Source organism: Cyprinodon tularosa, unplaced genomic scaffold, assembly GCF_016077235.1.
Source record: "Cyprinodon tularosa strain WSP-4 unplaced genomic scaffold, ASM1607723v1 ctg86, whole genome shotgun sequence".
Taxonomy (NCBI): Eukaryota; Metazoa; Chordata; class Actinopteri; order Cyprinodontiformes; family Cyprinodontidae; genus Cyprinodon; species Cyprinodon tularosa.
This window is the reverse complement of record NW_024039629.1, coordinates 835,064-852,529: the sequence shown is the minus strand read 5'-3', so window position 1 is coordinate 852,529 and position 17,466 is coordinate 835,064. Positions and strand designations below refer to the sequence as shown.

General features: G+C 38.8%; 1 protein-coding gene and 1 pseudogene across 12 annotated transcripts in view; one reads left to right on the top strand and one right to left on the bottom strand.

The window, feature by feature from the left end:
- mecom (MDS1 and EVI1 complex locus) overlaps positions 1-6,636 on the top strand; it is a 30,475-nt gene extending 23,839 nt beyond the window's left edge. For all 12 annotated transcript variants that reach the window (XM_038273198.1, XM_038273197.1, XM_038273196.1 and 9 more), the window contains 4 exons: positions 1,576-1,720; positions 3,506-3,739; positions 3,994-4,174; positions 4,890-6,636. In XM_038273198.1, the coding sequence (XP_038129126.1) occupies positions 1,576-1,720; positions 3,506-3,739; positions 3,994-4,174; positions 4,890-5,024 (695 nt within the window). In that variant the 3' untranslated portion in view covers positions 5,025-6,636. The remainder of the gene's footprint in view (positions 1-1,575; positions 1,721-3,505; positions 3,740-3,993; positions 4,175-4,889) is intronic.
- Positions 6,637-14,927: 8,291 nt separating this feature from the next.
- LOC119775265 overlaps positions 14,928-17,466 on the bottom strand; it is a 37,612-nt pseudogene continuing 35,073 nt past the window's right edge.

The following is a 17,466-nucleotide window of genomic DNA, read 5'->3' as shown; positions in this document are numbered from 1 at the left end:
GAAGACCAATAAAAACAAAGGATTTATAGAAATGTTGGCCAACTGAAAAGTATGAACATGAAAAGTATGAGCATGTACAGCACTCAGTATTTAGTTGGGCCTCCTTTGGCCTGTATTACTGCAGCAATGCGGCTTGGCATGGAGTCGATCAGTCTGTGGCACTGCTCAGGTGTTATGATAGCCCAGGTTGCTCTAATAGTGGCTTTTAGCTCTTCTGAATTGTTGGGTCTGGTGTATTGCATCTTCTTCTTCACAATACCCCATAGATTTTCTATGGGGTTAAGGTCAGGAGAGTTTGCTGGCCAATTAAGAACAGGGATACCATGGTCCTTCAACCAGGTACTGGTAGCTTTGGCACTGTGTGCAGGTGCCAAGTCCTGTTGGAAAATGAAATCTGCATCTCCAAAAAGTTGGTCAGCTGCAGGAAGCATGAAGTGCTCTAAAACTTCCTGGTATGTGGCTGCGTTGACCCTGGACCTCAGAAAACACAATGGACCAACACCAGCAGATGACATGGCACCCCAAACCATCACTGACTGTGGAAACTTTACACTGGACTTCAAGCAACGTGGATGAAGTGCCTCTCTTCTTTTCCTCCAGACTCTGGGACCTTGATTTCCAAAGGAAATGCAAAATTTACTTTCATCAGAGAACATGACTTTGGACCACTCACCAGCAGTCCAGTCCTGTTTCTCTTTAGACGCTTCTGACGCTGTCTGTGGTTCAAGAGTGGTTTGACACAAGGAATGCGACAGCAGAAACCCATGTCTTTCATACGTCTGTGTGTGGTGGTTCTTGAAGCACTCACTCCAGCTGCAGTCCACTCTTTGTGAATCTCCCCCACATTTTTGAAGGGGTTTTGTTTCACAATCCTCTCCAGGGTGCGGTTATCTCTCTTGCTTGTACACTTTTTTCGACCACATCTTTTCCTTCCCTTCGCCTCTCTATTAATGTGCTTGGACACTGAGCTCTGTGAACAGCCAGCCTCTTTAGCGATGACCTTTTGTGTCTTGCCCTCCTTGTGCAAGGTGTCGATGGTCGTCTTTTGGACAACTGTCAAGTCAGCAGTCTTCCCCATGATTGTGTAGCCTATAGAACTAGACTGAAAGACCATTTAAAGGCTTTTGCAGGTGGTTTGAGTTAATTAGCTGATTAGAGTGTGGCACCAGGGGCCATCAATTTTGAACCTTTTCACAATATTCTAATTTTCTGATATGATGAATTTGAGATTTTCATTTGTTGTCATTTGTAATCATCAAAATTAAACAAAATAAACATCTGAAATATATGAGTTTGTATGTAATGTATGAATATAATATACAAGTTTCACTTTTTAAATGGAATTACTGAAATCAATCTACTTTTTCATGATATTCTAATTTTATGACCAGCACCTGTACATTGCCCTAAATTAGGGGATCCTTTTTTTAGCAGTAACAAGAAAGATGGTAGGGGTTAATTTGAAGATGGATGGAACAATTCTGAGCAATCAAGGCAGGAAAACAAATAAAGAGCGAGGAAGGAGGAGAGTTCTTTCAACAAAGCTTCAGCTTGCTTCTTTATCTTTTCCTGCAGGAACTGCAATGTCGTCCCCACAGTCTGAGTTGGACAGCGGCAGTGCCATACTTGATGACAAAGAGGATTCGTATTTTAATGAAATAAGAAATTTCATTAGCAGCACAAATCAGAATCAGACATCACCGGACCCCTCTGAGGAAGGGTAAGCATACCTTGGTGTTGTTTTTTTTTTCAGAATCAGATTTATTGCCAAGTAGGTTTGCACTTAGAAGGAACTTGACTTGGAGTTGATGGTGCAGATAAATTGGATATATACAGAATACAGAATCTATAGCTATATACGGTATAAAACATACAATATGCTGTATACAATATATAGTATATAGCTATATACTATCAACACAGTAGACGTATGGTAATGTAACGCATGAGGTTTTTCTAGATCACTGTTGCCCTTTTTTTTTCAAGTGTACCACTGAAGTAGCTTTAACATGTGACATTTGACTCTTTTCCGTGTACAAAGACTTGCAATGCTTTTATTCATAGCCAGACTCTGTTAAGAAGCCACACCACACTCAAAACTCTCAATGAAAAACCAATCATCCTTGATAATAAATTCCTAGATTTTTCAAATCCTGCAGTCTTTTACTACTAGCCATTAGGCTCACAGCCAGGAAAAGATAACTTTTGACATGCTGCAATGTCTGAACGTTATGCAAATCGGATCTTGTTGAAGTAATTAGATCAGAAAGCAGTTAAGAGGGCCACATAGGTCACTCTGTTTGTTTTCACATGCCTCACGTTGGTGGGATCACAGATCAGAGATGGTGGATAAGGACAGACCGGGTGGTAGAGCAGGAGAAGAATAGAGAGGTAGTGGTGATTGTGAGGTAGTCGGTGAGGGGGGGATTGCAGCAGTAAGACTGCCACATCTGGAACCAACATGTCTGCCTACAGGAAGAGTATAGATGGGGGTGGGGTCAAAGGGTCGGCCTGTGTTTCCTTTCAAACTGCAGCGCTTCTGACTGCTCCTGATAGATACTTTATCCTCAGCAAATTACCACGTTTGAAAGCGTAATTAGCGAATCTGTTTTCTTAATCACAGAGTTCTTGCTCTCCCTTTAGGAGTTAGCTCCTTTTTTGCAGCTGTACAAGCATGAGACAGCACGAATGCCCTCTTGCAAGGGCACTGTTCTTGCAAGACCTGCATTGAAAAAAAATAGGTTTCCTAAGATTAGTCCAGCCTTTTTAATTTGGGATATTACATTCTTTTTCTTTCAAATATATTGCAGGTATCCTGTTTTTTCTCTAGTGTTGTTACTGATGCTAATGCAGTTACTTCATTCTTCTTCTCATTGTTCACTTTTCAGCTTGTTCTCTGAAGCCTTTGTGCAAAGAAATGGCATTTTTGCAAGCTGACGAAAGATGTCCCAGAGTGTAATTAGTGAATCAGTCTTAATGTGGTTCCAGATGATTTGCCAAATGGTGGTTTCCTGTGGTGCTGAGACAGAGGGACAGATTAAGACTCCAGCAGTTTGGATAGCTGGCCCCCTCTCCCTCTTCGGGGATAGGGGAGTAGGCTGGTTGGCAGCTCTTTCATAACTCTCCCAGCAAATGGGGCTGTCAGCTAAATATTTGGCCTATTAGATGAATACGAGATAGTAGAGAAAATAAACAAAGAGAGAAGCAGAGCACTCCGTTTAAGTGCCGCGGTGATCAGTCCAATGCTGCTGTGCCCAAAGGGGCCCCAAAACCTTGATGACAAACTGGATTCCAGCTCTGCTTGGCTGCAGATCCTCCACTTCTTACTTTGTTTAGCTAGTAACTTCAACAGTTTATGATTTGAGCTATAAGGATGTTCTTCACAATGAAAGACACACAACTGCACGCTCAAAGCTTTCTCTAGTTCTTTTTATTTGTAAAATAAATATCTAACTATAGAGAGGAGATTTGTATTAATAGTTCTGTTAACGGTCATGATCCACAGGCTAAATGGAGGCCTCTTAGAGGAGGGGAAATCGCTAATGCCCAGCCATGGGCCACGTGACCTGGAGGATGAAGAAGCAGAAGATTTGGATGCTGAGGAGGATGAAGCAGAGGAGCCGATTAACACTCCTGAGAAAAGGGATTTCAAGGTGCATCCTGGCAGCCTTGGAGATGATGAAATGGATTTCAATGAGTCCAACGAACTAAACCTCAGCTCTAAAACCTCTCCAAGGAGGTAAATGTCAATTGTACAAACTTCTAAATGATTCATCTATATCAACTATATCTTAAAAACCCTGCATCATTTAAAGGCCTAACTTTAACAGATTTTACTACAACATCCAGGTTGAATTAATAAAATGCCGACTAATTTTAGTGACTAACTGAATGAACTTTAGTTTCTGTTGCAGCTTTTTTTTATGTTATGTTTAGCATTATTTGCTGTGACAATAAAGGCTTTCTATTCTACTCTATTTCCATAACTTCCAGGTTTACGCATGAGGAAGAGCAGAACAGCTTATCAGCTTTGGAACACATTCATCGTTTCTCTGACCTGCATAAAATGGAGGAGAGTGAGCCTAGTGATGGAGATGAGGACGATGGATCCTTTGGTTCTCCTTCACTTGCAGATGCAGTCAAACAGCCACTCTTTAGGAAATCAAAGTCTCAGGTATGAAGAATTTTTACAGTTCTCCAGCATTTTTTATCCTACTTGGCACCTGTGGTAGATATATATATATATATATATATATATATATATATATATATATATATATATATATATATATATATATATATATATATATATATATATATATATATATATATGTGTGTATCTGTATCAAACAGAAATCGAACATCAGCTTTTATTATCATTCACAAATAAAACACTTCACAGCTCTGTATAACACCATAAACAGCCTACTTCGTATAAGTGCCACAGTGACTATCCCAATTTTACGACATAGGCAAACATTGTTTAATCTCCTTCTATGCTAAGCACACATGGGTTTATACTTATGAAGATTCACTCACCTTTGCATGCTAAATGGTTGGAGCAGCTCCAACTAACATTAGCCTGACATACTGTGGTTATGCCAGCTAATAACTGACATGTAGACAGCCTTAAAAACTCAAATCTTTCAGATGTTAGTTTAGCCCTTAATATCAGGGGATAAAACATGAGAAAGTGAGGTTGCAGCTAAAGTGATGTATCCTGTTCTTTGAATTTTAGGGTTACCAAGTCTACATAACAACAATTTACCTTAAAAATTTTTAAAATATATAATTCTAACAAGGGTGCAATGATGTGTGTACAGTTTTGTTTGACTACCTTCATACTTTCCCCAGAAATGTAAACCCTCTACTGTTTCCTGTTCCCTTAGGCGTATGCCATGATGTTGTCTCTGGCTGAAAAGGACTCTCTCCACTCCACCCCCCACACTCCGGCCACCATGTGGCACAGTCTGGCAAGGGCTGCTGCTGAATCCAGTGCCATCCAGTCACTTAGCCACGTATGATGACGTCCATCACCATTGCATTCCACAACCCCTGACCTCCTTGTGGCATCGGAGTCCGCCACAGAGGCTTTCAGCGGGTCCCTGACCCTCCACAGAGTGACTGCTGAGCAGAACCACGGCCCATTTGACTGCCTTAAACACAGAGCAGGGTCCCTGTCCACTCAAAACCCTATGGCAGACAAGATGAACTAAAACGATTTTTCACATTAACACCAACTAAGTTGCGGTTAAAAAAATTGACGCTAAAATAGAAAGAGCTGTATTTATTCTTCCAAGTTTCTCTGTTGTGCACAGCTAAGGCAGCTGCTGCAGACGAGTAATATAAATGTGCTGTTTGGTCAATGTTGGAGCACATTTAAGGCAAGGGGAACCCTCTCGACCATCGGTTTCGACGTCGCTTGATCTGTTGCTTGTAAGGCATAGAAGCGACACCACAAATCCCCCACAGAGAACCACAGATCTTCAACTCTTCAGTTGAAAGCTGCTCCTTGAAGGTCAGCGCTTGAACATTGCTGAATATCTACAAGAAATCCATGAAAATGAGTTTAACTGAAATGAGGCCAGTGTCCCGTTTGTGTGTTCATGAATGCGTGTGTCTGTACAATCACAGCACTGTATACAAGTTTCAAGCAGCACTCCATCTTGTCCACCTGCGCTATATGTGAACAGATATAAATAGATAGTCTTTTTAGTGTAAGAGAAAACTATTTTTTTTTCTCCATTGGTTTTGTTATTCTCTGAGATAAGTAGCCTGTGCTGACGATTATTGTCATTCTGTAAAGGGCAAATATCTTTTTTCAAAATTTTTTGAAATCATCCTAGCCGATCAACAATACCACTAAATAGCCTGAATGCTAGTTTTTAGCAAATCCATTCTGATGTGTCTTTCATTTTTAGACAATCATTTGTTCTTTTTTTTTTATTTGGTTGGTGTTGTCGTTATTTGCTGTTGTGCTTTTGAGAATTGTATTTATTTCTTGGCAAACTGTAGTTTGTTTACTGAATAGCACTGCTCCTAGCCCAGGCGAAAGAGGGAGATTCCCACGGCGGGCTAATCCCGAACCTCAGTCAGAGGGTTTGTAGAATATGTTTGATTGCCGGATAGTATTAAACATGCAGTCCATTCTTTATTCTACTAATTAAACCAGTCAATGAATAGATTTCGTTTAGTTTTTTTTTTTTTTTATGATTCAATTGTAAAAAAAAAAAAAAAAAAAGAAGAAAAAAAAAGTGCAAATCATCAGTGGTTTTATGGACGAACAATGAAAATAAGTCAGGTTTAATTTGATCCGAAGCGCATGGTTGGTCTGTAAAGATCTATATATGACATTTTCTATGATTGTCTGCAAAGCTTGTATGATGTTCGGTTCATGTTAATCCCTTGTGCCAAACTTATGACACATAACAGAATACTTTTGTTAATTTTCCCGTTTTGAGGGACCAGACTTCCTGTTTGTTTTTGTGATTTTGTTTGTTTATAATCGATTTTAAAAATTAATCAGCAAGTTGAGGTACTTTGTTTTAATGCTTTCTACAATGTAACTGTTATGCATTTCAATTCAATACTGTGGGAGGAACAACTAAGAAAATAAAAGAACACAATGTGGATTGACTTATTCTCTTTTCTGTGCTTTTGTCATCGTCTGACGACTCCCCGCTTGATATTTCCCTCCTGGCTGCCCATCATTTTGGGCAACACTGAAGGCATGAGTCAGACCGCCACCTGGCTTTTTCTCCTGGCGCTCCCATGGCCCCCAGGAGTGAGCGAGAGCCTGAACTCTGCTCCTCTTTCTTCTCCTTTTGGCCTTGGCTCACATTTAGAGAGGGAAGCGGAGAAAAGCGGCAGAGGGCTTGAATGCGGTAGTGAGAGCGGAGGCAGGAATGCCTCCTCTTTATTTGTGTCCATTTGTAGGGCATGATGGATGAGGTGGGTAGATGAGATGACCTGGCTCATCGCTCAAACACTCAATAAGAGTCCCATCCTGCAGCAGGCCTCCCCATCCGGCCACCCACCCCTCAACCCCCTCTTTGTCGCCGCTGCCAGCCAACGTAGGCGGACATTGTGGCTGCGAGGGTTGGAGGTTTAGGCGACCCATTGTCCAACAAATCGCTCAACTTGGGGGTGGGGAGAAGAAATTGGGCATAGAGTGACGATGCTCGGTGCTGACGCTCCACATTTACAGTGCTCTTGGCACCTTAATGGATGAGTTGTTTTCTTCAAGCCTTAAGGGCTCTACTGGGCGTCTGGCTTTGATGAGGTCACAGAGGGTCAGGCGGTGTTGATGAGGTCAGTTTGGGTCGTCCAGCTTTGATGAGGTTAGCTTCATTATTGGTGGTGATTCCGAAAGCCATGGTCATAATGAAGTGGTGAGGATACTGCCTTTGACCATGTGTTTTACCACCTGTGGACCAATTCTGTTTAACAATTCTTTTGTCCATTTGCTTATATTTACATACAATACCTTGCAAAAAATATTTGTGCTCTTTGAACTTGCTCCACAATAGTCATATTATTACCAAAAACATCAACGCAATTCATTTGGATTTTATATAATGGACCAATGCAAAGCAGACTTTTAGTGTAGAAATGAAAATAAGAGTTCTGCAAAGAAGAGTTGAAACAAAACTCCTCCTTTAGCGATGTGAACGTTTTATTGCCAGTTATCATTGATGGTTGAAGGTACCAAGAATGGCAAGAACCAGCGGTTAGGGTTAGAGGGAACTATTCTTTAGCACTCGTTTTGGATTTATTTTTGTTGATGAATGTAACATAAAAAAAAAAACAACTCTGTTTTTTGGTTTACTTATTTTTTTTTTTTTTTTTTGTATATTATAAAAAGAGAAGCAAAACATAGAATCCGAAAGCAAGCAGCAGTTCATCCCTGGGGATTTTAAAGGTAAACCTTTGGCCTATTCACAAGGCTGCCAAAATGGCCTTACATTTAGCTCCATATATTTCCCTTACGCCGGTCCTTCCTGTTCCTGCGGAAGAAGAGTATCCCTGCAGTTTGCGGTTATCACCATAATTCATCGAATATTTTTGTAAGAGCCAAAAAGGTCTGACACTTCCTTACATTTGTGTGCTGTGTCCACTAAATGACTTTTCACAAACTGTAAATGTGAACTATAAACTTCCTCTGGCTTTCTGTTGACAATGGCTTTCTTTTTGCAATTGTTTCAATCAAAAATAGAGCTGTGGAAAAAACGACTGCTAGTTGCGTTATTAAGTTTCCCTCTTAAACTGTGGATCACTGCAGCTTGTTGAAATTAATTATGGGCATATCAACTACTTCTCTGATTAATGCTCTTATTTAGATGGACAGCCATGTCAGGGTAGGTCTGCTTTTATGAGTTGATTTAGGGCTTGAGCATAAATATTTTAAATAACCCTACTTTAAACTTTTCCACAACTTTCCTCTCCAACATTTTGCTGCATTTTTGGTTCATAAATGTTCTCAGATACCTCTGAGCTACTCGCAGAACAGCTGGAATTATCCTTAATTCAGATTAAATAAAGGTATAGTGGAATATGTACTTTTATCTGGGTGGATCATCAAAATAAGCAGTCCTCCTAATGTCAATCACTCTGCTGATATGTCCAACATGCCCCCATTTTCACTGACCAAAGGTGAGTCTCACATTGTGGAAAAACTGCAAATCTTCTTTTGGAAAATAAGCTTGTATGAGCGATGCAAACAACAACTTTTAAACAGAGCATGCACAAGGAGAAATGGGCTTGTACATGCTACTTTAATAGGCGTTCCCTCTGGGTTGTATAGGGTTGTGCATGTGCATTTTTTTATTTATTTTTTTTTAAGTGGAGAGGACGGTTTTTTGCACAAATTTGTAAAAATCCTCCACTATACCTTTAATTAGGAGACACACAGGTTCTACAGAATTTTTCTTTGAGCATTATAGTTGAAGAGGTTTCAGTATATATATATATATATATATATATATATATATATATATATATATATATATATATATATATATATATATATATATATATATATATATATATATATATATATATATATATATATATATATATATATATATATATATATATATATATATTCTAATTAAAGTTTTTATGTTTTTTTTTGCAAAGCTTTTTCAAAACTGTGTATCTTTTTCTTACCAGCTCATATTTATTGCATTCTTTCTGTCAGGTAAAACTTAAATTCAGCAGTCAGACTTTGTGGTTGCAATGTAAGAAATTGCAGCAACATTGAATATTATGAATACTCTTACAAGAATATATATGTATCTGCAATAGATGTTTACATTGGTATTTTTCTCCTGCTGTTTCCCAGTGGGTTGGGAGCTTCTGATTGGCACTATGTGGGCAGTGCTTGATGGGGAATGGAGCCACTCAGCTAATGGGGCAGCTGGCAGAACCTCGGAATCCATTAGGCCTCATTATAGCTCCTGTTCAGCCCCTCTCTCCTCCCCATCTTCTCTCTCTCTCTCCATACCCATCCTTTTCCATTCCCACCTGTCCAATGCAGTCGACCGGGTTGGGCATGTAACTGCCCTGCTCGACTCGACGGAACATACATCACACCCTCTGAGCAAGTCGGCTGCAGCAGCTGGCAGCTCTCTCCCTGATTGACTTGGCACCCATGCCGATTCAGGCTCCAGGGAACAGTTGGAGTGAGAGAAAGAGGTAAGTAAGGGTGAGGGTGTGGATCCCTAAAGGAGGTATTTACTAACAGCTGGCACGAGTGGGAGGTGTAGTAGTGGGTGTTGCGGTGGTGGTTGGGGATTCCCACAAATCACAACCAAATTCTTCCATCTAGGTCCATATGTGCAAACAGCTACTCAAATAGAAACCCTTCAGGTCTTGATCCATCCCCTGGCTTATTTTCTAAGTTTATTTGCAACACGTCTGCATCCTTGTCTCCTCCCTCTTCATGAGAAGAGAGGTTTAAAGTTGTGGTTTTGTTGCTCAGTTTGTTTTTTCTCCCTGGAAGCTACGGATCATTAGTGTTATTGATGGACACTCAGTATAGTTCCATTGAACAGACAGAGCAGCCGTGCACATGGTTTTAATATGACAAGCCTAATCGGGACATGAGTTGTGGCACAATCAGTTGAGAGGCCTTGATTTGCTCATGGATTAAGCCAGATTAAAAAATAACTCTGCAGGCCATAAGCTCGGTGTTTGAAGGAGGATTTATCCACAGTAGGATATTCCTTGACAGAGCTGAACAAAAATCTGCTTTATACGTTCCTCATGTTGATGTTCAAGAGCAGGCACTTCAGTACATGCTTTCCTCACAGGCCTTTTCCTGAACAGAACTCCACCTAGTGGTGCAACTAGAAAATGTGCAACAACTCTGTTTGGATAAGAACACAACCTCAAATAAGGCCATTGTTTAGAAAATGACCCTGAAACATAAGTGTTAATTTTTTTTTTCCAAAGGCTTTAAACATTTAGAGCAAAAATTTCACTGTGAGCAAAACAAAAACATTCAGAGTGTGGGAGACTTTCTTGATATTGATCTTTTTGGAGCCTTTATGTTTAACATTTATTTTTTTCAGTCAACAACTGCCCTAATGGTGCAAGAATTGTTGAAATGATTCCCCAACCTCCTCAAGTCATTTTGTTATCTGCACAGACAGCTTTGTCAGCTGGAGTTCAAAACACCACAGCCCTCTGGGAGATCCGGTTCAACGCAGAGGGCCAGAAATGATCTCTGGGACGTGAAGCTATGGCAGCAGATTGATAGAATCTTTTTTGTGAAGAGTGGCGTACGCTTAATTGCAGCAAAAAAGTACCCATGATGCGATCTTGCCGTTTACGGGCTATTTCATTGCTGGTTTCCTGGCCCCCGCTTCTCTTTCTCGCCCTCTTGATAAAGAGGCGTGCATGCAGCACTTGGGATTTCTTTTGTTTTTTATGCAGAAATCTTTTAAAGCCATTATTTCTATAAATTTAGACATAATCAAGAAAATATAAAAATCTCATCATAACTATTAAACTAAATCATGTTTAAGTAAGTTCCATAATCAAGTTAAAAAAGGACCTCTGCCAGGAACTCAGGAAAAGCATTTAAACTGTAATTGTGAGCATATTTAAGGTCTGGTATTAGTTTTTTTCTAAATCAAACCACATAGATTTATACATCCAACTCGCTGCTTGCCCACCTTCAAATACACAGGATCTGATACAGTGGTGCAGTGGCCACCCAGAACAAAACAAATGGATAGCCTCTCTGCGCCTGTTTGACTGGAAACAGGTGTGTGTCATCTGAAGATGAAGGCCCAGCCGATAAACATTATTGGAGAACATCTGCTGCTTGTCACAACAGAGGGCGAGCAGCAGCACTGCAACATCCATCAGACACACCGGAGGCTGGATCTTTGTGTGTGTGTGAGAGGTAAGAGGGCTCGATCCTTTGCTGGTGAGCTCGTTCACCCATCGCTCACCCCAGGGATGCTGGATGGATGGGGGATAGTGGGGAGCAAGCTCGGTCCAGGCACTTTGCCGGACCACGTTCGCCTGTGGCCATTAGGCGTGAACATGCTCCAGTGAGCTTGAAAAATGCGACTAGGAAATGTGCACGTGCTATCTGACAGGCACACACACGCACTAGGTGTATAATTTCCTTCGCTCTAAATGCAAAAAAATATACTACAAAATACACATTAAAGAAATGCATGGATAAAATACTTTCTGAATTCATGTTCTTTAACATTTTCTTTAAACTTTCAAACTTTGTAAAAAAATAAAAATAAAAAAAAAACTAGAGAACCCAGCACAAAGAAGCAATTATCAAGAGATAAAAAAAAAAAAACATTTGTATGCAACATGACTGATTTGACACAGAAAATGCACTGAGGAATACAGTTGGTATGTAAAAAAAACTATATTGTGAAATTACACTGAGCTAATTTAAGATTAAAAATGTTCAATTTTTTATACATTTCTTTGGTAACAAGTAAATTAATTTTGTTACAGACTGAACAAATGACTTTCAATAAAATAACTTCATATAAAAAATCCATTCAATCGTGAAAAATATGTTAAATTCTTTAGTCAAAAAGTGCAAACTGTGATAATTTGTGGCCAATAAACACCATCCAAAGATGCAGAACTAGAAACACATTTAATCTAATCGCTTATAAGAAATATGTCGATTGTAGGGGAAGCAAATGCTTTTATAGACTGAACAAGCAAAACCTGGTGCTTCCAAGAGGCACTGATATGATCTCTGAACACTGATATTCTGTATATCTCATGATGGATGCTTGTTTATATTGAATATGACACTGTGGACTTGCAAACAAATGTAAACGGGAAAAAAAAATTAATCAAATGCATTTTATACAGTTTCAAGTCTTTCCTTAGGATTGACATAGAAGGCCTAATCACATTTTTGTCTAGTAATAAAACTGCATTATTACCTCCTGGAACTTTGCCAATAACAACCACAACAGTTTACATAACAGACGTTGGTAGAGGAGCTATTATTTAAACTATTTCATTGTTCAGTAAAGACACTTTAAAAACAAATAAAAGGGAGAAAAGGGTTTTTAAACTCCTTTTCCTTCGTCTACTAAGACCCATTTAAGTATGCATGATAAATAAAATTTATAATTTTGCCAAAAAAATCAACTGAACCTGTGTGATGAACTTCTATAGATATAAAACATAGTTTTTTGATTATTAGGATTGAGCAAGGAATGCAGTTTAATAGAATAAAGTATAAACAACATTTTCAATGGTATTTGTGTCAACTACTGTAACTGTTAATGCTTTTTTGACCAAAAACTGTAAAAAATTGAAAGATAACTAAACATTCCTGAATATTACATTACATTTAGTTGTATCTCTCAATGAAACCAGGTTTATTATCTATTCTAACCATTTAAAAAATAATATAAACCTTTTTTAAAGGTTTCCTTTCTTTTCCAAGACACTGTAAATATTAAAATCGTGCATCAAACCAGTGATACAGTGTTATGAATCACTTGTTTTGGATAAAACTCCTCTGGGGAAATCTACTCAAAGGTCCTCACAAAGATACATAATTGAATTGGAGATTTGGAGTCATATTATCATAAATGTAATTTGATCTTTTCCTGTGTACAGTAATGTATTTGTCTTCTTCTGTTTTGATAACATCATGATGCTGCCACTATCCTGTTTTACCATGAGCAAAGGTGTGTTCAGGGTAATACTTAACCCATACAGAGCTTTACTTAGGCAAAACATTTAAATTTTGGTGGTTTCATTGAAAACATTTGCTATGATTTCTGCAGGTTTTATCTTAAACTGCAAACTGTAATTGTTGTTTTTTGTTCAACAAAGGTTTCATTTTAACTCAATAAAGTCCAGATTAGTGCAGCGGACAGCAAAAATTTGTCTCTTTCACCTGCGTTCTGTTTTTTTCATTTTAAAAATGAATCAACAAGTTGAGTTACTTTCTTTTAATGCTTTCTCCAATTAAATTGTTATATGAATTTCAATTTTATACTGTGTGTGCATTTTTTGATGTGTGATACATCTAAATATGCACACACCTATTACAGACCAGAGAGCAACCAATACAGGTTTTTCAAGGCTGATGCCAATACCAATGATTTCAATATCGGTCTAACCAATTCTTTATGCTGATACTACTTTCTCTTCCACTATTCATGTGATACAAATTACACAATTATAGCAAACATTAGACATTTTAAACAAAATGAAACAATTAATAAATCAAAGAAAACATAAATAGATGGCAAATACTGAGAGCAGTAAATGTTTTGCCTAATGTGATTTTAAGGCACGGCTGTGGATTGCACCATACATCTCTATGACCAGGTCTGCTAGGTGTGTGGATCTTCTATATTCTCACGTTTTTTTTTTTACTGTTGGATAGAACAATGCTCTACAGTTGAGGATATTGCTTTGTAACCTAACCCTGTTAAAACCTCTTGGTCTTTATGATTCACTTCCACTTCTAACTTTTTATTACAAACCCATAAAGGCCTCAAAACGAATAACTATCATAAAATTCTGATTAAATCTTTTAAACCTACTAACATGCATACACTGGATATTATTAAGGAACATCAGATTAAAGCGGGCTTATTACAAATGCATGCCACACATTTAATAATGTATCTCCTAAAATACTTTGAAAGCTTATTTTTTATTCCCGTTATTATTATTATTATGCAACATTTAAATGTAATGCTTTGGCAAGATATTGTAAAAAAAAAAAAAAAAATGACTTGATGATCTTGTTTCTTCTTAATAAAGACTAAGTCTATCTCTTGTTTACTGTACATTTGTTGATGTAATAAATCAAGTTATTAATATGTTACTGGTTTATTCAGAAATATCACATAGAATTATCTTTACATACTGAAAGGAGTACAGTAGTACACACCATAGTAGGAAATCTTCAATTTCTTAGCAATTTCTCGCGTGGAATAGCCTTCATTTCTAAGAACAAGAATAGACTGTCGAGTTTCAGATGAAAGTTTTCTTTTTCTGGCCATTATAGCGTTTAATTGACCCCACAAATGTGATGCTCCACAAACTCAATCTGCTCAAAGGAAGGTCAGTTTTGTAGCTTCTGTAACGAGCTAAACTATTTTCAGAAGTGTGAACATAATTGCACAAGGGATTTCTAATCATCAATTAGCCTTCTGAGCCAATGAGCAAACACATTGTACCATTAGAACACTGGAGTGATAGTTGCTGGAAATGGGCCTCTATACACCTATGTAGATATTTCACCAAAAAACAGACATTTGCAGCTAGAATAGTCATTTACCACATTAGCAATGAATAGAGTGTATTTCTTTAAAGTTAAGACTAGTTTAAAGTTAACTTCATTGAAAAGTACAGTGCTTTTCCTTAAAAACTAAGGACATTTCAATGTGACCCCAAACTTTTGAACGGTAGTGTATCTCTTTAAAATGCCAAAATGAAATAGAACAGTTGCTCTGCTGATAATGGTTAATAAATGTTATAGTGAAATTAACCATTACTGACTTGATAAATGTCAAAGCAATCTGATTCCATTCAATGTAAGTACCAAATGTGTTGCAGCAGGTATTTGGTGTGTTGCTCCTGTAACACATCCAGCTTTAAGACGTCAATGCCTCCTATGATCCTCTACAGGTTTCTCACATGCTGGTATCTGTGGTTGATTGACTCAGTGATGGAGTGCAAGCCTCTGACAACTGAGTTCCAGCCCTACAGAACCATCAAAACCTTCTAAGAGATGATCAGAGCAAAACTACGCTGAGTCAATCCCGTGTTTCAGCATCCATTCAGGAGTTTGCACCTTTGTTTGGGTTACGTGGTTTTGCTGCTTGTTGTTCTCTTTCTCAGAGACACAGACATGTTCAGCACTCGTGAGGTTTGGTGCACTCGCGCTGAAAATGGAAGACGGGAGGAAAAAAGATGTAAAAAAGACATCAGCACAATTTGAAAATCAAAAGCAAATGTTCTTGGGTTTCTGGAGAAGAGGTAACTGCTTCGTAGTCTCCCTGGAGTGCTTGGCTGAGAGTAGGTAAAACGAAGACAGCCGAAAACCCAGGCTCCTGCTGAGTGCAGATTAAAATAACTGTCAGGAGAAAGGAGCAGCTATTGAGGGAGACAGGGTGACATGCAGAGTGATGGCGTTCAGCCTCTCGCACTTCATGGCACAGTATTTCACTGAAGCTGGTTCAGGTTTACAGCCCTCAACCTTATGTCATGCTTAGCCAAAAGTTTTGCAGCTTTATTTCAGCGCAAATATGAGTGGCAGTGAGGAGCTCAGGTTTAGCTTCACTACAGTACAAGTTGGGCCGAGCCAGGTGAGTGGACTCAGACATCTGCCGTTTACCCCATCGCAGTGGGAACCCTGGAAACACCGGCACAGCAGGGAGCAGTCAGGGCCAAAGCGGTCTCCATCACAGCCTGAAGGATGACAGACAGACAGACCCTGGCAGAAAGGAAGGAGAGGAAGAGGTTTAAGAGATTCAGGAACAGGAGGAATTTACTGCTTTAGAGAAAATGATGGGAATGTTAAGAGAAATATTGCGGAAATGTGTCAGCTTACTTTTCTCATATCTCATGTCCCCACGGGCCTGAAGGACAGAGACACCTTCCAGTAGATGGGTCACATGATGCCTTGTTGGCACAATCATAGTTTTATCCAAAGAGTTAAAGAGAAACCACACACACAAATATAACTGTTCTGAAAATGTTTGTCTGTCTTTGTAGCAGACACTGACTGGACATATCTCTATGACCACATCCCTTCACAACCTACTGCAATTAATGCTAATTATGACACCTTACTATCTGAAACAGCCTTAACCTCTAAGCACCTGTATTTGCCCAGTGTGGCATTAGAATGAGGGCCCACTAGCACCAGATGAACAGTGTATCTGCATCTAAAACAATTTTTTTTTTTTATCATTGTAATTGTATTCTCTCTCACATTCCAATCAAGGCTCTGTCTGAGCAACTTCAAAATTGTAATATTGCTTCTAGTGAGAAGTGGAATATTGTCAAAGTTAAAAGTTTGCTTTAAAATGGGTTTACCTGCACATGTGAAGTCACTGTCTGCAGCTGTTCAGCTCATGTCTCCTGCTGGCGCTGAAGCGGTTGTCTAGGCGCTCACACTGTGGCTGAGAGCCCCACAAGCAGGCAGGAGGTATCAGGGAGGTAACAAAAATGCATCGAGGCCAGTAAAGCACTTGATTCTCAGTTGACCTGCATGACCACTAAAAGATAAAACTTTTGTTTGTTTTTGACAGAAAATTAATGTTTCTCTGTATCTGTCTTGCTATAACTTACAACAGCAGAGTCTGTTTAATGTAGGGTTAAAATAGTAAATCTTCAAAAGCTGGTATTAATACATCTTGTTCAATACTTCACTTTTAGACAGTCAGATAAAATATACCTGCATCTTTCAAACTGTAAGCCATCATAGCCAGGTGGGCACATACATTAGCCTGTCACATGATCACAAGCTCGGCCCAACTTACAGTCGCATAGGAGCCTGCATTTCTCTCCATGAAACCCAGAAGGGCTCTCTGGAAAGAAGATATCAGGATAAATCCAATTGTTCAAAAAGTTTGGACAACAGTCAGTCTATTAGAAATATTTGGAAGACGTTTCATACCACGTTGACCGTGGTTGCTATAGTACCCAACAGTACAGCGGCAGCTACCAGTAAAACAGTTGCAAGTCCTATTGTTTAAACATCAGCGAGTTGTGCACAGTCCATATTTTCCTGCTAGACAGGCTGAACAAAAACAAAGGAAATGCACAGTGGATATACATGTTGAACACTTGCCTGTTAAAATACCAAGATGTTGCAATATAGAAATAATAAGAAAATATTATGCAAATAATGAACAATTTGAGCTAATCTAAAAATTATTATCAGAGAATGATAACCAGCTCTCTGAAAATAATCTCTTTGTATGAAGG